We start from the raw sequence: 24,613 nt of genomic DNA, 5'->3' as shown, positions 1-24,613 counted from the left end.
ATAAAAATATGATTATATTTATGTATTTATATATTTAACTTTATTATTATTATTATTATTATTATTAATAATAATAATAATAATAATAATAATAATAATCATAATAATAATAATAATAATAAACTGTAATTTATTGTCTCTTAGAGCAATGTGTATACACTACTCGAACTATGAAGAGATTTAGGTCCTTTGAATAAAAGATGTTCTAGTGAGAGGCAGTAGTAAGACAGTGTAAGTGGGCAGCTATGATGTCATCTGAAGACCCCCCCCAGGGTGTGATGCATCCGACCAGCCCAGACAGACAGATGCAGACGGAGAGAGAGAGAGAGAGAGAGAGAGAGACAGAGAGAGAGAGAGAGAGAGACCACGCTGGTGAAAGGATGTGATGGACGCACGTTGAATGTCCCTGGAGACAGGAGCTGTGCACCTTGCGGAAAGGTAAGACGAGAATATTCAAAATAAATCTGTCTGCCTGTGCTTTAAGGGTAGGGCTTTTCACACAATAGAAACCCCCTACCCCCCACACACACACACGCACACACGCACACACACTGAGGCAAATGCAGCGGTTCCATTATCACAAAGCATTTAAGTGGTTCACACGTCAAGCTCCATGTAAACAACTGGTTTACTGGTGATAAATGAGAATTTCCCACCGTTGTTTTCTGAGTGTGGCTGATCCTCACCAGACTAGACTCCCCCGCAGTCTCCCTCCGGTGAGATGGGACGGGCGTGGCCACTTTTCTATTCCGCCTCCCAGTGACTAAAACGACTGGCACAGCCAGGGCTGTTTTGCACGTCCCTTAACGTTGCGTGACGCCTTTATCCAGACAGGCGGTCGGACACGGCCTTGTTTGGAAAACAGGTTGTGAGCTGCTCCGATGGTGCAGGACTGTGCCAATTACGAATGGAAACATCTGTGGCAGCCAGAGGAAAATTCCACTGCACAAGTTCAAACTCTGCCCGGGCTCTTTATAAACTCCCTGCGTTTCTCAACTCACACCATCACTCAGTTGTACTTGTAAATGTGACGTCACGGTGCCGTCCTCATGTCTAGCCGTTCCATTTCGGGGTTGCCAGCTTGCTTGGCTTGGATTTCCGCCGGATTTAGGGACGCATCGGTTACGTCCTCTTCCGCCCGCATCACCTTTTAGTCACTTACTTAGAACCCTTTTAGTCACTTTTATACATACGAGGGCTACATAGACACCTGTATTTCTTCACTTGGGCTTTTACATTTCTCCTGTGTGTGTCTTACTTTCAGACTTTGCTGGAAGTGACAGTCATGGCCGACTCTGTTATCAACCTCATCCACCGGGCAGAAGAGAACTACAAGGATACTAAACGCATTGGATAAGTCGGCAAAGTAAATCAGTCCGTAAGCTATGGACGTCATATGGACAATGGAAGCACAAACTATGAGCCATGGTGCACTTAAGGGAGAAGTCGCCGAATGACATAGACAGCTGAGTTCACAGCTGGTGGTGGACCCCAATCTGTTTCCCCTTCCCGTGAAATCCTCTTTGAGTGCATTTACAATTGCTATTGCTAAATATTTACATTTTGCGTCTGGTGGTCCTGAGATATAAGAGTGTCCACTGGGAGTGTGGCTGTGACTCTGTGAATCCCGTCCAGGCCGGGGGCCAGGGGCCGCGGGCTAGCGGTGGAATCTCATCCGGCCGCTTGCCCCTCGTATATCTGTGTTATGTACAACCAGGACATACCACTCTCCCTTTACAGCGCGCACGTTCTTCCACAAGGACGGGAACTCGCATAAACACATTGTCGGTAACGGCTCTCTCTCTCTCTCTCTCACACACACACACACACATCCCGTTCCACAGAGTCTGGATCACAGGGAGCCTCTGAATACACTACCGTCTGCCTGCTCTCGTCACGTGGAATGGCTACCGAGTCTGTCTGACAGTTTGTTTCTGGGCAACATGTGAGTCTGAGGGCGTAGCTCGACGTCCCCACACAAACGACCGGAGCGATTTGAGTCGCCCATGGTTCCCGTGTGAGGAGTCCAAGCCGCCATGGGCTGCGCCCTGTGTTGCCAGCTGGTTGACACGTGGAGGGCGTGGGCGTCGCGGTCGGGCCAGGGGGCCATGGAGCTCAGTGGCCGCCTGGGGGCCTTCCCAGCGGGGTACCACCGGGTGACTGGGCTCCACTACATGTCGTCCTTCTCCGACGCGGAGGACTGCTGCGACGACAGCAGCGCGGGGAGCTCCCCCAGCGGGGACTAGCGGACACGGGGGAGACGGATGAATGACACTTGTTTTATGAAGGAGAAACACACATATTTAGCAGCATTTCTTGTGCTGCTTGCAACTGGTAATGCCGCTTCAGGGCTTTCTTGAAGCCATTTGGTTTTTGGCCTTTCCCGTTTATCTTTCTATCTCACTCCACGTTTAATTTATTAACTTATCTTCTTGCTGTGTATTGCTGTACTTTGACTAACTCCTGAATGATGATGATGATGAATCAACATTTTTATGGAATTTTTTTGGTTCTCCCGAAATCAAAATTCTCAGTTATGGTGATAACTAGGAGGAAACATGTTGCTGTTTGATGAACAACAACCGTAGCTTTCCCGTGGTTAATTAACACTTTAGAAATGATTTGATGGGGTGTGTGTGTGTGTAGGACGGTCAGTAGTAGGTAAATACCTTGTGTGTTACGCCATAACAGTTGGAGCAAAGTGAATTCCAATTCGTCTCAAATTACAGCCGACCCCAAATCGGGAAGGTTTGCATTCAGTGAATCTGTGCCCTGAGTAATCCAGCTGCACTCACCGTGTTATCAAAACTCTAAGCATGTTTGATTTTGTGGAAGTTGACCTCAGAAACTTGTCCATTCATGCATTTATTTCTTTATTTATTTGTGTATTTATTTAAACCACACGGCCAAACACGGTTTAATAAAAATGCGATTGAACTGAAGCATTCCCCTCGTCCGTTTCTTGGCAAATGGTGATTCCATTTTAAACGCACAGGCTAAACAATAGCCTTAATAATATACAATACTGTATACAGTTAACATGAACAGTGTTTTAGTTGGGGGTTTTTTTGGAGGGCAATCAGTAAGCCTTGTCTGCCCTTTTCATTTCATTTTTCAAAATAAAATGGAAAATATAGAACACGTGATATTTTCCCTACCCTTTTTTCACCATAATTAATAACTTTATAAATCCCCCATAGGGAAATTCGGGATTATGTGGTTGGGCCACAGCTGATGGGGTATTAATTGTCTACAAGTATATAATAACTAATTCCCTATAGTTTGCACATTTTAAGACAAATCAGGTAAAATCGGTTTTTTTTTTTTGTTGTCGTCGTTTTTTTTTTTTATAGATTTCTACACAGCCCTACTTTGCCTCATACTGATCTTCCCTCGTTGAACACTCACATCAAAAATTCCACGGACCCGTCATGGTGAAACATGAGAGAGGAGGAGGGGGTTCAGATTCCGGGCTCCGTCCCAATTAACCCGGTGGGTGGGGATCCACCGACGTCACCGTCGGTATAAATCTCTTAACTGGGACATGGGCTTCAGTTCGCTCCGCTTTCCCTCCCCCGGCCGTGAGATCGGTGTCAACGAGCCTCCCGTGTTTTTACCCGGATCGGACCAGGAGCTTCGGTCCCTCGGAGAACCATGATCAGGAACGAGGTGCTCTCCTGTTTCGTGTTCTACGCCGCGCTTCTCCTCCTGAAGATGTACATGGTGGCGGTGATAACGGGCCAAGTGCGGCTCCGCAAAAAGGTGAGGGTTTTGAGCGGATTTAATGTCATGATCATTCGAAATTGTTTCGTTATTATTGTTGATTAAAAAAATACATATTGTCCTTCATTTATTATTGGTGTAGCGAGCTAGAGCTTCTTCTTGCGAGCAGTGAAAACTTTCAACTCCCACCAAGAGCCTGTTCACGAATGGCACACACACACTCTCACTCCTGGTGCAACAATCTTAACACATAAAAGTAATAATAATCTATCATAACACATGTAACATGGCTAACTAACAGTAACAACGGCATAACAATTAACATTACTTAACAATTAACACACACATAAAACAATGCCCTTCACAACAACCCCAAAACACACAAAGAAAGCACGCTGGGAACTCCGTCCCCCTCTATTCCCCAACACGCTACAATATTATTATTATTATTATTATTATTATTATTATTATTATTATTATTATTATTATTATTATTGTTATTATTTTTGTTTATTATTATTATTATTTTTTTTTATTATTATTATTTTTTTTATTATTTTTTATTATTATTATTATTATAATTATTATTATTATTCTTATTATTATTATTATTATTATTTCTAATATTATTCTTATTTTCAGGCTTTTGCCAACCCAGAGGACGCACTGAGACACGGCGGTCTGCAGTTCCACAGAGAAGACCCCGACGTGGAGCGCTGCAGAAGGTGATCCCTTTTGACACTTTAGTAACTCTAATTGCACGCAGACCGAAACGTTCTCAAACTGTATATTGGAAACACACTGGAAACGATGGACTAAACTACACAACGGTGTGCTCTATAGCGGTAGGGTCCTCAACGTGGGGTACGCGGACCGCCAGGGCGTCCTTCAAGAGGTTACAGCTAAGCTTCACCATTACGTCACATAGTTTCACTTACTAGTTCCCCACAAATGACCACAGGTGTGGAAGTTCAAACTAAATCATACTGTAGTTAACGATACAAATCGCTTCCAATCGGGGTCCCAGAGACTAAATAGATCAATTCAATCAATCATTCCGTACTCTGGAAACAATCTTAAACACACAGGAAACAATACACAATTTTTTTCAAATTTTATATACTTTATACTATTCTATAGTTTATTAGGAACCCTATACTGTACGCTCACAGCTGGGAAACCTGTAGTATTTTTCTATCTTTCTCTATTTTTTCTATTTTCTATGTTATTAGCATTAGGCAGTAAAAGTACCAGGTGCTGTGTTGAGCCCACAAATAGTGTTTTTTACCAGAGCTAGTAAAGCTCGAACAAATGGTATTTTTGGAGAAGCTAAGAAAACTATAGAAGCATTACCTCACTGAGCTTTAAGCTGAAGCCGCCTGGAGACAGGGTTATTTACATGCAATCACAGGGATGACAAATCGTAGCTCAGACTAATGATGGGTTCCGCATTTGAATATTGTTATATTTGATAAGTTGTGTGTTACAAGATAAGATAAGATAAAGATACTTTATTTATCCCCAAAGGGAAATTCCAGTGTTGCAGCAGCAATGACATACATGACATGTTATACTGAGTGATATAAGTCTTTGACAGTGAAGTATGAAAGGGCTTTCCATTCACATTTCCATTTTGTTAGAGAATGTATAAACTGGTATTTATTTAAAAAAAAAATCGAATTGGAATATTACTAATATTCCAAATTATGATACAATGATAGAAAACTCAGGAATGATAACATCATACTTGAAATAAACAGGATATAAATGTAAATATACGGTATGCTTACATACTGTATATAAAATAGTCCTGTATAGCTGTATCAGTTGTGAATACCACATTGTCGTACATACAATCACACAAATCTACGTCACAGCGAAGAACCACCGCAAAGAAAAGGTGGAAACATTATCCAGGTCGACACGGAATCTGCCTCCTGTGCGCCAACTAAAGCCATAAAACAAGTGGAAACAGTCGAATTTCCTGCCAGAGCGGAACGCGACGCTTTGTGCTCCCCTCGGACGCATCTGTCCCGCGTCTCCAGCCGAACAGCACATACTGTAAGAGGCTAAAAGCACATCTGCATGAGTTGGTCTCTCCCACGCTCTTTCAAACTCCTCTGCCTCAAATGCAGCGCTGACAGCCCAGCCGTTGGTTGTGGGCACCTTTTGACTTTAAAGCTTTGAGCACACCTTTTTATTGGCGTTCACCACAATGCCTGGCGTACAATAGCTGCAGCAACAAAACACCCGGGCAGTAACTCTGATCCCAATCGGTGTAATGCCTAAACCGCTCCGCAGCCTCTCACCACGTCCTACGCTCACCTTTAAAGTAGATGACTTTGCCATTTCTTTTTCATTTTAATTCACGTACCTATCAGGCCATAAGCAATTTAAATTTAAGATGGTGTCAAAAGATGATCTTGCTGTTATTAAGAACATAGTGTTTGGTGCTATGGATGGATGACCTAATTTGATGGTCATCCAACTAAAGTTCAGAATTTTTCATTTTAACTTAATGTTTGTTATCCGAGGTGGAGGTTTCTGACGCCGAACATATTCCACTACTGTGGTCTGTTTTTGTTTTTTTTTACTGGAATGGAAATAGCACAGGAAGGAAATCAGACCTTTCTTCTACCAGAAAAAAAACAACATTCCAGTTGTTCTCCATCGCATTGATGTTGTTGTTTTGCATTTATAAAGTTAATCATATATTTTGAAGGGTCGTTCTTCCCGAAACTGGCGTCGTACTCGGGGCAGGTTTCCTATAAAAATATTGTTTTGTAGCTTCGATTTGCGGTCGGGGAGGAAGCAGCGTGGCTGTGTGCCCAGCTCGCAGGTCAGGAATTTCACAGTCTGGACTCCCTCACAAGTGTCAAACGAGTGGAAAGAAGCGAAGAAGAAAAAAAAAAATCTTCTTTTTAAATAATCACTTTCTCGTGTTTCTTTGCTTGCATAGCCTGTAAATACTTAATCAAATGATGAATCACTGAAAGTCATACTATAAAATTACAGTGTAAGGGCAATACAGCCCCCCCAGACTATTGGAAAAAAAAAGGAGATTTAATTTGTAATTCTCCATGACTTCACCACTAATTCTGTCGATAAAAAACAGATGCTCGTGCCGGATATGAGTACACGAATCATACACTACATAACCAAAAGAATGTGGACATCCCTTCTCGTTAATGAGTTTCTGCGATTCCAGCCACGCCTATTAATAACAAAATCCAGCATAGAGCCATGAGGTCTCCTTAGAGAAACATGTGCAGCAGAACGGGTCGTACCAAAAGAGCTCAGTCACAAGGATGGTGGCCATTCTGACAAATATGTTAATCATATATCTGCCCTGCCGGAGCTGCCCCAGTCAACAGCACGTTCTGTTATTGTGAAGTGGAAACGTCTAAAAATGGTCCGTCACCAACCTCTGATTTCCAAAACTGCCTCTGGGAGCTAAGTCGGCACCGGGACTGTTCGATTCATGAGCTCGTTTTCATTGGCCGAGCAGCAGCGCACAAGCCTACGATCGCCACGCGCAACGCCCAAGCGCCGGCCGTAACGGCGTAAAGCGTGCCGCCGTTGCACTCTGGAGTACCGGAGACGTCCTTTCGGGCGTCCACATTCTTTCGGCCACGTCATAATCGTTCTTTTTTTTTTCCGGGCCTCGAGTATTTTGTCTCAACTCTGTTTTTTCTGCCCCGCAGAGCTCACCTGAACGACCTGGAGAACATCCTCCCGTTCCTCTTCCTGGGCGCCGTCTACTCCCTGACCGCCCCCTCGCTGCCCGTGGCTCGTCTCCACTTCCTGGTCTTCCTCCTCGCCCGCCTGCTGCACACCGTCGCCTACCTGTTCGCGCTGCGGGCGCCCACCCGCTCCGTGGCCTACGTCATCGGGCAGGTCCCCTGCATCTCCATGGCTCTGCAGGTCCTTGTGGCCACGGCCACTTACGCCTGAAAACAAAAACAAAAAACAACTACTTTTTAATATTAGGAACTGGACTGTATGCATGGAAGAAAAAAATAAATCTATGAGTGCAATAGACGGTTTGAACGTTGAAATGTCGTCAGTAATGTATTTTGGTAATTTTATACTTAAAAGTCAAATGTGAGAATATTCTTCCTGTTGTCAGAGGAGAATTATTTGAAGTATTTTTTTTAATCACATACTGTACCTTTTAAATGTTAGATGCAAATGAAGGCTGTTTTTTTTTTGTCGCTCATCTTAACGCGCCTTTATCCGTCGGACGACCCAGCACGACTCAAGAACGAATGGATCGGTCAAACTCGGAAATGTCTTATTTCTGGCTCCGGATGTGAATCCCTGTTTGGCAACAGCACCGGCTACCTCTTTGGTTTGTAAAAAAAAAAGGGGCCTCGTGTGAATCCGCGGCGCCGAGAGATGTTCCAGATAATCCCGCTCTGAGTTTATTCTTCCTATCTGTTGTTTTCAGTGCTGTCTCAACATTTCCTTTTCGGTTCCACTCAACAAAGGCCTAATGGATCCTGGCGTGGTCGAACCCCGTGTTTCCATAGCGGCGGACGGCTTCACCGTCGCTGTTTTTAAGACCGCTCTGCGGACGCTCCGGAATGAATCTAGAACCAATAACTGAAGATGTAACATTAGAAAAAGCCATGAACTGAAACCAGACACTGTTTGCTGTTTTTACCGTTAGTCCTTTGAGGTTTTCTTTTCAAAGTCGTCTGTTTTTTTTTTAACTTATTTTATTGAAATTATGATGCTCGTGTTTTGAAATAGCACTGCTGTAGCATTCCCTTTCATATGTTTCATTTTACAATAAAAAAAAAAAATCCACACATAGAAAAGAGTTGTGTCTGAACGCCCCCCGATTGTTACCAGACAGGTTACAGGAGGACGCTGGGAAATATTTCATTTCCTCGGTCTTCGAAAGGAACAATATGTTGATAGGAATCTTTGTAACTTTGAAAAAAACCTCTGTGATTATTTACCTTATTTCTTTCAAACAATCACTTGCCATTATGTTTTTTCCGAGGTTCCACTTTTGACTTGGCAGCGTGTCAGAAAGACAGTGTGTTCTGGTGCGGAGGGGAAAGGGCCCCAATCCGAGTGAGTGTGCATTTGAACGTGAGTTGATGTGAACGTGTGTTTATACTGTGTGTGTGTGTGTGTGTGTGTGTGTGTGTGTGTGTGTGTGTGTGTGTATGTGTGTGTGTGTGTGTGTGTGTGTGTGTGTGTGTGTGTGTGTGTGTGTGTGTGTGTGTGTGTGTGTGTGTGTGTGTGTGGCACAGGTCCAGCATTCCTCTCTGGGTTATGTAAGACCTTGGAGCCGCGCTGTGTGCATTGAACAGTGGGGGCTGGGAGGTAAAAAAAAAATGGCATCGAAACACGGGGCAGACAGAGAGAATACTTTTAATTCTTGTGATTATTTTGTTATGATCGCCTATTCAAGTTCATGTCCATTCTTACATTGGGGGGAACTTGTTAACTGTACTGTACACGAACATGTCTTTTTTCACCATCTAAAGCAGTATTCATTTCAGACTTTCTCTCATATTTCGATTAAGGCAAACACGTCTATGACTTGTACAGGCCCCAAAATGACACGAAATTGACGTTGAAATGCATTTTGTGGCATTTGGTGACACTGTGGAGTTTGCATGCTCTCCCCACGTCCACGTGGGTTTCCTCCCGTGTCCTCGCACCCTCAAGGCCTGCAGGTCAGGGTGAGACCCTCCTCCTAACGCCCTTGAGCCAGGCATTAGTAGAACTAGATAGTTAGGATGGTAAAACGCAGACAAATCAATAAAGTGATTTTTCTTCAATTTAGAGTAGTTTTAGTGTGATTTAGTGTCATTTTAGTGTATATTTTACACAATTTTTACACTGTTCCACAAGGGAGTTAGTATATAATCAAGTAATCATTTATATAATTTAGGCCCATAACAATAATTTATCCTGTGCATAGTATCACATTTTCTATATTCATTCATTCATATATATATTCTATATTTATTTATTATTTTATATGTAATAGTCTGATTTATTTCTGTTTTGTATTTTTTGGTTTATGTAACGGCAGCCCACTGCTCCTAGATACATCAAGTACTAGGATGGTAAAATGCAGAGAAATGCATTTCCTTGCCTCAGTGCTATGTGCAATGACAATGAGTTGAATCTAATCTAATCTAAGTGTAATCTACTGGCAGGTTTAACCCCAAAAGCACGACAATGAGACAGACCCAGTTGCAAGGAGAGTTCAGTTTACTTAAGTCAACCGGCAAGGTCGAAACAGGGACATCAGTCACTCAGGCAAACAATTCAACAAGGAGCAGGCAGGGAATCCAAGGTCCAGAAAGCAGGGTTAAAAAACAGGCAGGTCAGGGGAGAAAGAAAAACAGGACTGAATAATGCTGGACCACTTGGCGAAACACAGAAGGGGACTGGTATATACAGTATGCTGAGCGACTAATGAGGTAATGAGGTGTAGGTGAGGAGATGGGCGGCCAATCAAGGTGAAGGGAATGAGGAGGCTGCATGGCAAGAGGGAGCGACAGGATGTGAAATGAGAGGAGAGTTGGCGACATGGCAATAATAACAAAAGCCCAGATGCAATCAACCAATAGATAGGGGAAATTGGTGGCAGCCATTTTTGTATATATTTGACCATTTTTATTTTTTATTTTTTTTACTTCACTTTTTATTTGTATTTTATTTTATAATTGTTTTTATTCTCTTTTTTTCCCCAGACCATTGTATTTCTTTTTTTTTATGCTACAGCAATCGTCTGCAGAGAAATGCAGCAAACCTCACCACAACAAATTCACAGTGTATGTGAATGCACCTGTCGAATAAACTGAGTCTGATTTATATTTATGGACACTTAGTACGTAATGATACCTAATGTCTGTTTTTGCATCGGTGTCACTTAGGCCACGTATTTTGTATCCGGTAGTTATCCAATAAAAGCTAAAGAAGGTTCAGCAAATAAATTAAAACAAACAAATAAGTTCTTTCCAATATCACAAAGATTTCTATTTGACCTTGTATTTGTTTCATCTATGAAGTGAAAGGATTTTCGATGCTGGTTCCCTGCAGAGGTGACTCAAGCTTGCGACGCTGTAGCACAATAATGACAGGACGGAAGTGGATCTGCTTTTTATTTAAAGACCGATCCTTCTTCCTTTTGTTGAAGCAGAGTCACCACAGCAGATTGCGGTTTGGACATGCCTGGCCTAGTGCCTGTATAGATGAGTCAGTGGGGCCCGGTCCGTACCCGCCTTGGCCCCGGGGGCGTGAGCAGAGCGAGAGAGACCCGTTCCTCCTTTCCTCCACTTTCTCCCTTCCAGTCCCTCCCTTCCTTTCGCTGGAGTTGTTTTTATTTTGTTTTATTTTTTCATTATTAACCCAAAGGAAGAACTAACTGGAATCACACTCCTGATGTTTCTCTTGGAAGAAAACCCATTTGAATAGACAACATTAGAGATTGTTTTTTCCGACTATTTTATTTATTGTGTCACTGATATTTAACACTTCAGCAAACTGGAGCAAAGTGTTACATTTATCCAAGGTTAATTCTCTAAACCAGGTGAATTCTCTAAAATTCTACCAACATGTTTGGTGTTTTTATGAACAAATGTTGTGATTGGGATTATGTTGTGTTCTATAACGTGTGACTTTGTAGAAATTGTATTGGTAGTTATTCTATGTATTTAATTTGTTCCCAGGCCATAAGATTTTATATAATATTTACAGTATATACTATATACTGTATATTGTACATAATCGTAGTGTATATCGTATATTATATACATATATATAATATATATATAATATTGTGCAGCTCTGCCTGCCACACGTGCACCCGAGTGGCGTTTTCAGGGCTCTCCAACACATAGAAACAGGCAGAGATGTTGCAACACACCAGTATATTGAAAAGTGTGGGCAAGATGTAACAAGCCAGGAGCAGATGGATACATGTCATGACAGAGGCTCTCCCCGTGTGTGTGTGGGGATGAGTCATTTACTGTACCTATTTCTCTTGATTTCTCTGATGAGCAACAGGCGTACAGCCACCTCAGATCCCGGGCTAAATTACCTAGCACTAAGACAGGTGGGGCTGCTTAAACCACACCATATATAAAGCATATAATCATATACTACTACTACTACTACTACTACTACTACTACTACTACTACTACTACTAATAATAATAATAATAATAATAATAATAATAATAATTGCACTGAAAGGTCACACACAAATTAGTTTGGATCTTTGTTAAACACTCTTTATTCAGGAGCAGATTGGCATCACAGCATCACATAGGAACTTGTTGACAGCACAGATTGAGAAGATTATGTTTTGCGCATTTTCTTGGTAACCACAATGAGTAATACTTCCCTTTAATAGCAGAATTATGACATATAGTTTAATAACTGTAAAGCAGGAGCCGGGCCCAATTACCCAGAGCCAAGACAGTTGTGGCTGCTTAAACCACACCACCCCCACACCACATACCACCAACCCCAAAGCCTGCTCTCCCTCTCCCCCTCCCTCCCAAAATAAAAACAAAAAAATGCCTGCACACTGAAACAGGGTTCACATACCTTAAACAAACAAAAATGTCTAACAAAACAGAAACAGTTCCCTTTCCCAAAGACCTGGTTTCCCCAGAGCAGCACCCGTGTCCCTTCCCAGGGCTGGAGAGTCCCTGTTCAGGCTGCCACTATGGCAGTTCCATCTGCCGCACGCTTCCCGAGTGGCATTTTCACGGCCCCTCCGACACAGACAGAAATGTTTCAAACTCACTCGTTTATTGTAGAGAGCCGGGCAGTTTCTTGTTATATGCAGACTATGGGCTTGCGTAGGACCCCCAAAGCCACCAGGGGGCATCCAAGCTGCCATTTTAGCCTTTTTTTCCCCCCCATGACGCAGTCCGTGTATGACGAGCTCTCTTGAGCTCAGTTTTTAAGCTTCTGGTAAGTTTAAAAAATAAATCGTAAATAGGCATGACTATGTTCAGACGGGTCCCTTCACCCCTCACATCAAGATATCTGAATGAAATTAGAAAATATGCTATTTTCGCCTTTTCATTTTTCCTTATTCCTGCAGACGGTAGTACCTATCCAGTCATGGAATTGTAGAAATTGGGTATGGCTACAAAGCTGAGACTCTTGTGAATCCAAACAGCCATAATTGCAATTATTTGTGATGAAATATGGCCTCGTAGTAACCATTTCAGTGTGACGACAGCATTTATTTTAAACTTGACCTTGCTGTATACAATGACAAATTGCGATAGGATAATCACAGCCTCGTGAAACTCCCGACTCAGAATCTATACACCCACACCTGCCGACCATTCAGAAATGGTATGGCATGTCCATGTACATTGAAGATAAGTAGGTTTTTTTCGAAGATATTTTACAAAACAGTGCTTGTCATCCAATCGTCAAAATCTCACAAAGCTCCAATTTTCAAAAGTTTGATACCGCATCACAACATTACATTTTCTAAAGTTTTTATGAGGTCTTCAGGTGGTCTTTTTTTTGGGGGGTGGGGGGGGGGGGGGTTGTTGACCCTTTCACCCCCATTCTTGAGCAGTAAAAATTGGCTAGAAAGTGTACCAAAGCTGAGTAATTAATGGTATAAACCCACACCTTGGTGCAGCAGCTATTCACACATAAGGGAGGATGGGAATGGCCATGAGTATAATGTTTAAAACCCCTTTTCACTCAAAACCTTAATAATAATATTAGGCGCAGTTACAAATATAATGTTGGTTACCTTATAATTGATAGAAAGCTTTCCTCTGAAAGCGCACCAGATTGATGCATGTAGATGTTAAATGCATGCCCCCCGGACTACCTTAGAGGGTTTGGAATCCCCCCAACATAGTTTCACAAAATAGCGGCCCCTAACATTTTGCATAGGGCCCCCAAAAAGCTAGAAATGGCCCTTGTAGAGAGTGGCACGATGTAACAAGCAGGAAGCAGATAGGCACATGTCATGACAGCGGCTCTCCCCATGTGTGTGTGTGGGGATGGGTGATTTACCTGTTGCTCATTGCTCTGACAAGCCTCAGGCGTACAGCCACCCCTGATCCCCAGCCCAATTACCGAGCACAAAGACAGGTGGGGCTGCTTAAACCACACCAACCCCACACCATATAGTATATAATCATATTCATATAATAATAATTACAATAATAATAATAATACTACTACTAATAATAATAATAATAATAATTGCACAGAAAGGTTACTAACAAATGAGTTAAGATCTTTGTTAGAATTCCAGAAAGCAGCAACAGCAGCAGATTGGCATCACAGCATCACGTAGGAACGCTGCCTGAACTTCACTTGTTGACAGCACAGATTCCTGAGTGAGAAGATTATGCTTGGCGCATTTTCTTTGTAATCACAATGAGTAACACTTCAGTTGAATAGCAGAATTATTACATATAGTTTAATAACTGATCAGTTTCTTTGTAATCTGCAGGATTAATTTAAGTGCGCACAAAAAAAGTCTGATCTGTTCAAATTTCATAAATATTTATTACATATCATATCAAGGAACAGAATTTACTACTTTCACAGCAGTGGTCTACAGCACTTTCTTAAAATAATGCTCAAATAATAATAATATAACAGAATATAATAATAATAATAATAATAATAATAATAATAATAATAATAATAATATAGTTTAAGTTAGTTTCATTTGAGGCCACATTTGATACACAAACATTTACAAGTAGTACTTGGCATTAAAAACGATGGCAATACAATATTTTAAGACACTTGGTGTTTTTTGTTGTTTTTCTCTCGTTTTGATATCACAGAAAGGTTCAGCAACAGTCTAAACAGTAAATATTGACTCAGATACAAAAGAAAACACAGCGAAAAAAAAAATGACAAGGGAGGTAGAAACAAGGAGGCCCAACAGAAATAATGCAAAAGTTGGAAATAAGGATCAGAATGATAGAAACAGTATTACAAACTGCAACTGCCAGGCATCCCCCAGTCACCCACACGCATTAGGAACACTACAGTATATATCGCAAATAGGATGTTTTAGTAAAAAATGCGCCCCCTCGCCTCATTTTTGTCCCTTTTTTTTTTTTTTTTTTCCTTTTCTCTGTTGAGTAATAGTGTTGAAGGGGTTCATATTGAAACAAGCAAATAGAGGAAATAGAGGATAGGAGTGTGTGTGGTGGGGGGAGGGAGGAGGCACAATAACAGATCCTCATGCAACAGCTGAGATCGGAGGGCTGCGATGCCGTCAAACCACTCTAATGTCCCGAAGCGCTGCTTTGTTTCCAGTTCTCCCCCTTTCCCTGTGGACCGCGGCCTTGTGGTCCGTCCCTGACCTGTGCTGAAAAACGCCTCCGCTATTGAATGGTTTAGAGTCCTTATCGTTTTATGATTTGTGTCTCGTTTTCACAAAGCCCGTTGAAAAGTTGCCCCATCTATCACGGAGACAAATAAGACGCAGAGTAGTGTCGAGTGTGCGAATGGCTGAGGAGAGATGGCTGAAGTGTGTCGCACTACACTCGTGATCCTCGGGCACTCCTCTTCAGATAATCCCCTCTCGAGATTTAAGGGCCGTTATATTAACTATGTATTCAAAAATACATGTTTAGGACACATTTACCACCTTCCCCGTGTTTGAAATTTTTTTATGTATTGTTGGGTTTTGAGTTTGTTGTTTAGTTGTTGGTACACCCCCGGCAACCTGTTTGGAAAAGTACTGAGATAAGTTATTATTATTAGCGTTATTGGAAAACTTGCCCCCTAACTTGCTCAAGTTAGATGGTCTCTGACAAATTCATCTCTGAAACCGATCGTTACGCAATTCTTTCACGATGTTTCTATCGGAGAACTACATGGAATTCACTACAGGTTCACTGATTTGCATCGTAGCTGGTCCGCGCCACAACGTAACCCCCTGAGTCGGAGAGAACCTCTAAAGAAACCTCGCAGCCTAAAATGGGACGGTTCCGCTCACACCAGGTGTGATGGGGCCTTCAGCATCTCCACAGCGGCGGCGTGCCAGTATATGTACAAAAGTACGACGATGCAGATGCTATGGTTTGAATTACAACGGCGCTCTGGTCAGCACAAAAGACACAAATATTTCTAGCAAAAGGCAAGTCATGCAGATTTAAGGTATCGTCAGTCTGAGGAGAAGCGTGTTTTAAGAGAGTGCATCCGCTGTAATGCTGAGTGGTTGTAGTTCTGGGTTATGGTCGCTATGATGTTGTTTAGTGTGGACTACAATCACGGCTGCTACTGTCAGGCACCAGAATATGGTGTTTGCTGGGAGGTGTCTTCACCGGAAGATACTGGGAAATGGCACTTGTGGGGAGCTGGTGCCTCCCGCCATGTTTACCTATATATACTGTGAATAAAGACAAGGATGAAAACGAATATGTGAGCATATTCGGACAAAAACCATCATACCTTCACTAAATATGGGAATAAAATGTCTTTTATAATATATTGATAAATATGCATTACAGAAATGACAGGTATATGTGTCTGCCGGTGTATATGCATCCTAATGCATAAACAGATGTACACATACATGTTCATATATCATACAATATTTGAAAGTGGATTAGAAATCAAAAAGAAAAAAAAAAAAGAAATCACATAATATACAACACATATGAAGCTATAGTTACATCGAAAGCGTGTTGTGAACACAGAGGTTTTCGTCGTGCGTTAGTGGGGGAAATTTACATTCATTTTTTTTTTCCCCGTTGTAACGTTATCTGATGGGTGTGTCAGAACTCTGATTAAACTATGGCCCCCCTGCCCCGTCCCCCTTTACACGACGCAGTCACCTCTTTGGGTAATTCGCTCCAGGTCAACATAAACACCCACCACATAGTGGCTGTGGGACCGCTGATGAGACAAAACACACACACACACACACACACACACACACACACACACACACACACACACACACACACACAGACACACACCCCCACACTTCAACCGCACCCACCCACCACAGCACACCTGATGAAAGGGGACCCGTAACAAAGAGGAGAACAAATCAAAACAGACAAAACAAACACAACAAAGCAAAAGAATACCAACTGACTTCAAAAGGAAAAAAAAGGAGGAGGAGGAGGAGGAGGAGGAGGAGGAGGATGCACGTGGTGGGGATTGTCTTCACTTTAGGTCCAAGACGTCTCCGAAGGATGTGGACAGGGTGAACGTGCTGGCGGGGGCGGGGCTCTCCTCCTGCACCAGCACCACCTTCTCTGGCTCCGCCTCGGAGCCGAAGGAGCCGTGCTGCCGCTGCTGCTGCTGCTGCTGCTGCTGGGCCTCCGACTCGGGGTCTGCGGAGTCTGGGACCAAGCTGTTTGGACAGAGGGATACATCCACATTCAGACCGTGAAGGAATCGTGCAAAAAAGAGCAAACGGCGTTTAGAGTTAAGACCTGATTAAATGATAATCACACAGGTGAATTACCAGGAAAAAGATGATACGCAACCAACCACGTTTACATGGATCATTCTGTCAGTCCAAATGTTAAAAGGAAATTAAGTGCATTTCCGTGGAGACTTTCCTGGAAATGTCACCGCTGCTGTTTTTGTCGCAGTCCAATTATTTAAAAATATTCAGCTCTTTGCGACGCAGACGAAGTTTCGGTCCGACACTACGGCTGGAAGTTAAGTCAGGCAAGTTTTTTTTTAAAAATTGGAACTGAGTAAATAAGTCATGCATATAAAATAGTGACATTATTAATGTTTATTATTATTATTAATGTTGGACGTCATCATATTCACTATCAATAAATGTATTTTTATATAAGTGTATATATGTAATACATATGCAACATATGTAAGTGTGTATTTATTTTTTTCCCATACTTTGCTAACACTATATAAAGGAATATTCAACTCTTATCCATGGAAAATGTCCACCTCTCCCATTTTCCCCTCACATATATTTTGTGATGCGGAACCCAGACGCACTTCACCCGATGGCCACTAGGGGGAGGATCCGACTGTCGGACACGATTACAGATGATGTCAGGTGAGAAGCGGGCTTCATTCAGAATATGATCCAAATTTTGCCTCAGCAGTGACCAATTGGCTTGTGTCCTCGTACCCGTCACTGTTCACGGAGGTCAGCGCTCTGGCTTTGGGTTCTTCCTCCGTGTTCTTCTTGCTCATCCTTCTCTGCTTGGCCGTTCCACTGTCTGACTTCCCACTCGGCTCCTCGGTCAAGCCTGAGATTTAAAGGTGAGTCATTAACACACACAGACAACACATGCTGCAAATGTCTGAAGTTTAGTTTTTTAGTGTTGTTTTTTTTTTTACCAAGTAACTCCTTTCGGGTGCGGCTGGCGATCTCTTTGATTTCCATCCGGGACAGGGAGAGGGAATGAGCGGCGGAGGTGAGGGGTGCAGGGGCCACGGCGGCAGGGGCCGCCACCGTCAGCACTTTGTTCACCAGCGGGGACATCAGGGGCCTTTCGATGCTGCGGCCCACCAGGTTACTTAAGGGGATCTTGAAAATGTGCTTGCACGCTGGCTCACCTAGGAGCCCGGGCGAGGCAGCGAGGAGAAGGCGGAGAGAGGACAGATGATAGCAGAAGAGGATGACAGGGTTGAAAATGGAAGAAAGGGAAATAAAGACTGAACATGCCATCGTGTTGGATTAACTCCACATTCTCACACACAGTTTGTAATGGTTGGCAAATAAGGTTGATTAGCCTCTATAACGTATAAACAAAGACAAGCAAAGTTTAGTTCATATATTAGATATTTGGTCCAAATTAATGATGAAAGGCAACAAAAAAAATCTTCTAGGTAAAACATAATATTGAATATATTCTACTCTTGCAAAATGGCCATCAGGCATAATTTGTCATTCATCACCAACTATAAAGAATTGGAGCTCCATTTGGGAGAAATGACGAGAGTACGTAGAGTTTGTCAAACAACCTGTGAGCAACACGCTGTTCAAACGTCTGCCACTAGGAGGCGGTGTTGTAACTCAGCAGAACTACTGCTCAATTTAAAATAAAGAAAGAAATTTAAAAAGAGAAAAGCCTGACCTGGTAATAACAATATAATTTGATCATATCGGACACTGCGCACAGAGAGGACGACCTCTCCAAATGTCAGAGTGTAGGGAGGTGAAGTGGGAAACAAACAAAAGGGTAAATGCTGTTAAAAAGAGAAAAGGGTAAATGCTGTTGTGCAATATGCGCATTCAGCCGCTGCATTCCGTCCGTCTGCACGGGGAGCCGTCACACAGAAATAAGCCACGACCCAAAACGTAGATAGGATGCATGCAGTCATCTGGAATATACCCTCCGAGAGAGGGCCGGTATATTCCACATGTGGTTTCCGGAGCGCACAGAGTGTTGGCGTCCACACTGGCCGGCCCGGTGCGGCTGACAACAATGACTGCGTTACCCGAACAAAGTGAATATGAATTTACACTCAGAGCGCCAAATGATATTCACTTTATTCACAAACCAGAGATTGGGCGGAGGTCGGCTGTGTTTGTCCGTCAGGAGAGGCAGGAAAAAAACAGCCGCCTCTCGTGCATGTTATCACTAGATGTGATCACGTGGAATAAAAATCCTCCCCCCAGGAACAGATACAGCAGGCATTGCAGGCAGTAAAAAGAAATACAAAAATTAAAGAAAAACTGGATTTTTGTCAGCGACCCTTCTACCCCCCTCCCCTCCCCCCCTCCCCCCTCCTCCCGCCCTGCCCAGATTCGCCAGATTGTGGCATCTCGCTTTGGACTCCCACTTTGGACTGAGGGGACTGAGGCTGACAAAAGTCTCCATGGTGACAGTGCAATCTGCAAATCATGCTGTGGCCAACGTGTCTTCTCCCTCCTTCTGTCTCCCTCTTTCACTCCATCCCCGATCCTCGCTCTAGCCCTACCTCACACGCTTACACACTCTCTCTCTCTCTCTCTCACACACACACACTCACACACGCACGCATGCATACATCTTCCGCATCTGATTCTCCCCGCTCTATTTTTGATTTTTTTTTTTTTATATACCCACACATACACCCTTCTATTCATCTCTCATCCTGTCCCTGGGTTTGGCCAGCCACGACAGAAGGGGGATGGGGAAGACATAATGTTCACTTAACATTCAAATAACGTTCAGTCAACATGCCACCTTGGAGAGGAGTGGGGTGAGACACTCTGCGAGCGCGTGCATGTTAGTGTGCAGCGTGTGAGACTGTAGCGGTGGAAGACTCCCGCAAGTACCTTCGGCATCCTTAGACATGTACAGGGAAAGCTTGGTACCATAGGGGATCCGTATAGAATCTGAACCGGGGACGGAGAAAAGGGTTATACACAACAAACACACACTGCATGCAAACACACACACGCACATATGCACGCACGCATGCACGCGCGCGCGCGCGCACACACACACACACACACACAGGCGCACACACACACACACACACACGAGCGCACACACACACACACACACACACACACACACACACACACACACACACACACACACACACACACACAAAATCGTTTCCAGGTGCTACAGGATCTTGGGAATCCCGGCACTAATACGGATACATGAAGAGATAAGCAGACAGGGGAGTGAAAGCCGAATCCACTCCAGGGACACGACTACCACAAGCAGCCTAAAAGCCGAGAGCCAGAGCCCCGGATAATTGCTGCGGCGGAAGCCATCTTTGACCCTGTTAGCTTTAATAGAACTTGTAAATATCAGCTCCCCCGGGGAAAAACAGTGGGAGTGGGAGGTGGCCTTAATGGCAACGACAGGGGCAGGGACACCGAGTGACCGGTACGGGGACATTTCTTCGCAACGCACCCCGCCTTGTCTTTCACTGCAGCCTTTGCAAAAAAAACACAACTGTGTGAGGTGACGACCGGCTCAATTTACTGATAGAATTCAGACGTATAAATGCACTTTGAAAGTACCATCGATTTGATGTATGTGTCCGTGTTGCCATGCTAAATGACATATTGGATGACCTATAGCAGGCAGAAATATCTTATAGACGGGGAATAGCTCTGAGGTACACACAGGGTTTCAACCCAATCCAACCGATGACCACAGCCGGGGGCGGCCTGTAGCATAAACACTCTTTCCCGTTGTTTAGGGCCACAGCCGCTAGGGGGGGGGGGGCACGCCATCGGTGTGACTTTCTGTCTTCTCTCCGCTCCTCTCCGCCTCCACCAATTTGTGCCACTTCTCCAAATCCCCCCCCGTCCCCCGGTTTCTCCGAATGAAACAAAAAACCAGTGTGTTTTTATTTTAGATCATGCATTTGTCTTCCTAAGTTTCCCCAATTGAAGGAAAGAAAGAAAGAAAAAACGCACCGCACGATCGATGCCGCATTGCGCATGGCGACAGATTTCGGTGATAAAACACACGTTTGGCTGTAGAGGGAGCTTTCCGATCGGCGAAATCAGCCGGCGCGGTGACCGGTTGGAATTAAACCCCCCCCCCACCCCCCCAGGACACTTTCCCTCCATGGCACACGCCCGCCCGTGGAAAGGGGCCCGGTCACCACGGTTGGTCCCCCTAATGACAGTCTCTCATGTCTGGAAGAAGGTAGCGCCCCGCGACCGCAAAACCAGCCTCAACGAGAAAACTACAACCGGTCTCTTGAAATAATTACCCTCTTCACCGGAGGCGATAACTGAGCTGATGGCTAAGCACCACTTTCTCCTATTTTTTAAAACCGCTTAAAGGGCTTACCGTCGCCGAGGGGTGAGGGGAAAACCGGCATCTCATAGCCGGTGGGCGTCTGAGGAGAACTCTGGGAGCTGGTGTCCCGAGAACTACAGTTAGAGGCCGAACTCACCGGAGCCGAGGAAACAAAGTAGATGTCCGACTGAGAGAGAGAGAGAAATCAGAATGACTCGGACCTATACAGGCATAATAGTGATCCAACTGCCCATTGGATTATACTGGTTAATACTTAATACTGGATTCATTCAAGGATAATGACTTATTTGATTTTGATATGAAGAATGCAACATTTGTATTTGTATTGGAGAAAGTAAATGAATAATAAGTAAGTAAATAATAATAAAAAAATGTTTTAACTGTGTTTGCAATCACTCAGGATCTTTTTCATTCACACTGACCCGGGACGCAGTCAGCTGTAGCTCCGGAACCACCGCCGTGTACACCAGGTTGCCGTTGACGACCAACCGGATCTCGATGGAGTCCGTGGTGAAGGCCAAAATGTAAGGGAACGCGCACACTGCAAGGACAAATGCGATGGACACAAAAAACAACTTTATTTTCTCCGCTCTATGACATACACACACACACACACCACACACACAGACACACACACACACACACACACACACACACACACACACACACACACACACACACACACACACTGGCCCGCTTGTGACCTGCAGTACCTGCAGTGTTACCAAGGAGACATGTTGCTCAGGTCGGCAGCCTGGGTGTGGGGCGTTGTTGCCGTGGTTACCTACCAATAGCATTAGGCATCTGGTTCCAGCTGAAGTGGAAGTCTGAGGTGTTGGACTGGATCATGGGGGTGGAGCCGTTGAACGGACACACTTTTTTATAGTAGCAGCTGTCTGTTTAGGGATACAGAGCACAGATTACTGCCTCGGGCCTCGTAGTGGAGCCGGCACGATCAGATGCTACATTTTCATTCACGTTGACGCGGCGAAATTTATTTTTGTCGCGCCAAGGTTTTGTTGTGTTGTCATGTGGTGTGCCGGTGAAATCCGAGGACTGCCTAAATAATTGATCCCGCTAGACAGAAAGAGGCGGAACTACGCAAGGCACTGTGCTGTCTTCACAATGCCAACGCTTGTAAATACTGTGTGGAGTCCTCTGCTTTTATTTGGTCAAAGAAAGATGCACCAATAAAAAGCATGAAAAGGTGCATTTGATGTTGGATACAACGATCTAAGTATAAAAATAATAAATAAATAAAAACCCCACAAGATTCAAAAGCTGCTGAACGTTAACAGTCGAAAGGAGACTCACAGTTGTAACACAACAACAGACCGGCCTCTCCATCTTCATACACATCAATGGCTCCGACGAAGTTCACCTGTAGGCGAAAATATAGAAGAAATATTAACACAAGGCGATGGACACGGTCCAAACGCGGAGGCCACTTTCCAGCCCGAGAGTCATAATGGCTCATTTTACCAAACGTTGCATAACTACATTAGTCTTTCAGCCGCGCGCGGTCTCGGAAGAATAGCTTAAAGCAAGAATGAGATTAGTGAATGCAACAGCTGTTCTTTCCCCCGCCCGCCCATTCAGTTCCCCTCAGGTGGCGGCTGTGAATAAGGATGTTAATCCGTCCGAGCAGCTTGGCAATCGGAAGGTAAATAAAAGGGGGGCGACGGGGGAGCGGCCGGAGACCTCCGACCCGTCTGACCCCCATAGATGACGCAGGAAAAGAAACAAAAGAGCAGGAGTAAGGGAGCGTGGGGGCGTGGTGTCGGATTGTCAGAATCGACATCTGTATTTGTCCGGGTGATCATTTGTAATTTGTAATTGTCCTCCGACTCACCGCTCACATAACTCACTGCCGACATTTCTGATTTTTTTGGCTCTACGATTGTTCAGTCCTCATGGGCGGGGTGTGTTTTTTTTCGGATCTGCAACGGATGTTCGACGGGGTAAAATGGCAACTGCAACATATCTAGACACGTACGGCACTGGAAGCATGTAATTAAGTCCCACGAGATATGTTGTATAAACATATTTGGCCTCGAGACAAGCACGTCACCCACACACACACGCACCCACACGCGCACACACATCCACACCTTCTCAAGGACCCACCCTCTCTCCCTTGTGGCTACTGTCAGCTCAGATTTGGAAGATGCGATCAAGCCAATATAACAACAATATTAATCTATAACAATAGCTCCTTCTTTCTTTTTTGTTCACTTTTCTGGAACGTGCTATCGTGTCGTGTTATTTGTGCTTTCTTTTTTCCTCTCCCGGATGGGGTGCTCGTTCTCACCCTGTTGGCATCGACGTGATGTAGCCGGTAGGCATCTCCGGTGCTCTCATTGATTAGGTCAAACTGGTGTTTGTATGCCACGCAGATCATGTTGTCGTTTTCCCCCGTGGGTCCGTCCACGAGTGCCATGACCACCGGAGGATCACACAGACAGATCTCCTGCAGGATAGAAAGAAAAATAAAGCAATATACAAACTCAAACACACATCTATAGACACACCTATAGAGTCCCAAATAAATGATTACTGTATATGATTATTCATTCATTTACTCATCTTCATCCTTATTTTTCCATACCCGTATATACTGGAAATCCTCCACTGGTGAGTCTGTTCCTGCAGCAATGGCGCTGAAGACCTGTTTCCTGGTGATGAGCAGAAGCTTATTCCTGATGGCTGCAACTATCCTCAGCTCCGAGCCGTGGTGGGTGTTTATGGAGTAAAGATGACAGCCTGGGTCGGACAAATGAAGGGGAGACAGGGTTATGCGGGGATAGCTCACAGGCGGTTTTTCCATATGGCAAAGTTCGGCATCTGCCTGGAGCCTCGCACATTCGGGGGCCTCGTGAATTCGAATTTTCCATCCAAGTCTGGCAACACGAGTGTGTGTTTAAAAGTGCACCGGAAACCAGGGCAGAGTGTGAAGGTGACCTGGTGGCATTATGGTTCAGACGCTGCCTTCCGGCACTGCGGTTCAAGTCCTCCTTTTTCCAGTCCTGTTCCTTGAGTCAAATGATTGGAGGAGACCACCAAGTGGTTCAAGGAGATAAGTCGTTGGAGGACTTGGATGGAAAAATTTGGATTTGAAACATGTGACGGCAGCGTCTGAACCATCACGCCACCGGGTCGCCCTTCACGCTCAGCCCCGGTCC

At 44.1% G+C, this 24,613-nt stretch overlaps 2 protein-coding genes across 2 annotated transcripts in view; one reads left to right on the top strand and one right to left on the bottom strand.

The window, feature by feature from the left end:
- Positions 1-3,538: 3,538 nt before the first annotated feature.
- On the top strand, positions 3,539-8,546 carry ptges (prostaglandin E synthase). Its single transcript, XM_080017308.1, has 3 exons — positions 3,539-3,762; positions 4,366-4,448; positions 7,428-8,546. The coding sequence occupies exons 1-3, from the start codon at positions 3,655-3,657 to the stop codon at positions 7,675-7,677; spliced, it is 441 nt and encodes a 146-aa protein (XP_079873434.1). The 5' UTR covers positions 3,539-3,654; the 3' UTR covers positions 7,678-8,546.
- Positions 8,547-16,846: 8,300 nt separating this feature from the next.
- The window catches only part of garnl3 (GTPase activating Rap/RanGAP domain like 3), a gene marked incomplete at its 5' end in the record, with an annotated part of 53,017 nt that continues 45,250 nt past the window's right edge, over positions 16,847-24,613 (bottom strand). Inside the window, 10 exon segments of the mRNA XM_080018189.1 lie at positions 16,847-17,080; positions 17,837-17,957; positions 18,049-18,366; positions 19,976-20,035; positions 21,462-21,597; positions 21,854-21,972; positions 22,220-22,327; positions 22,746-22,812; positions 23,743-23,901; positions 24,040-24,194. Of these exon segments, the coding sequence (XP_079874315.1) occupies positions 16,891-17,080; positions 17,837-17,957; positions 18,049-18,366; positions 19,976-20,035; positions 21,462-21,597; positions 21,854-21,972; positions 22,220-22,327; positions 22,746-22,812; positions 23,743-23,901; positions 24,040-24,194 (1,433 nt within the window). The 3' untranslated portion in view covers positions 16,847-16,890.

This window comes from Zeus faber (genome assembly GCF_960531495.2).
Source record: "Zeus faber genome assembly, chromosome: 17".
Classification (NCBI taxonomy): domain Eukaryota; kingdom Metazoa; phylum Chordata; class Actinopteri; order Zeiformes; family Zeidae; genus Zeus; species Zeus faber.
Note: the sequence above shows the minus strand (reverse complement) of the source record. Positions and strands in the feature narration are given on the sequence as shown.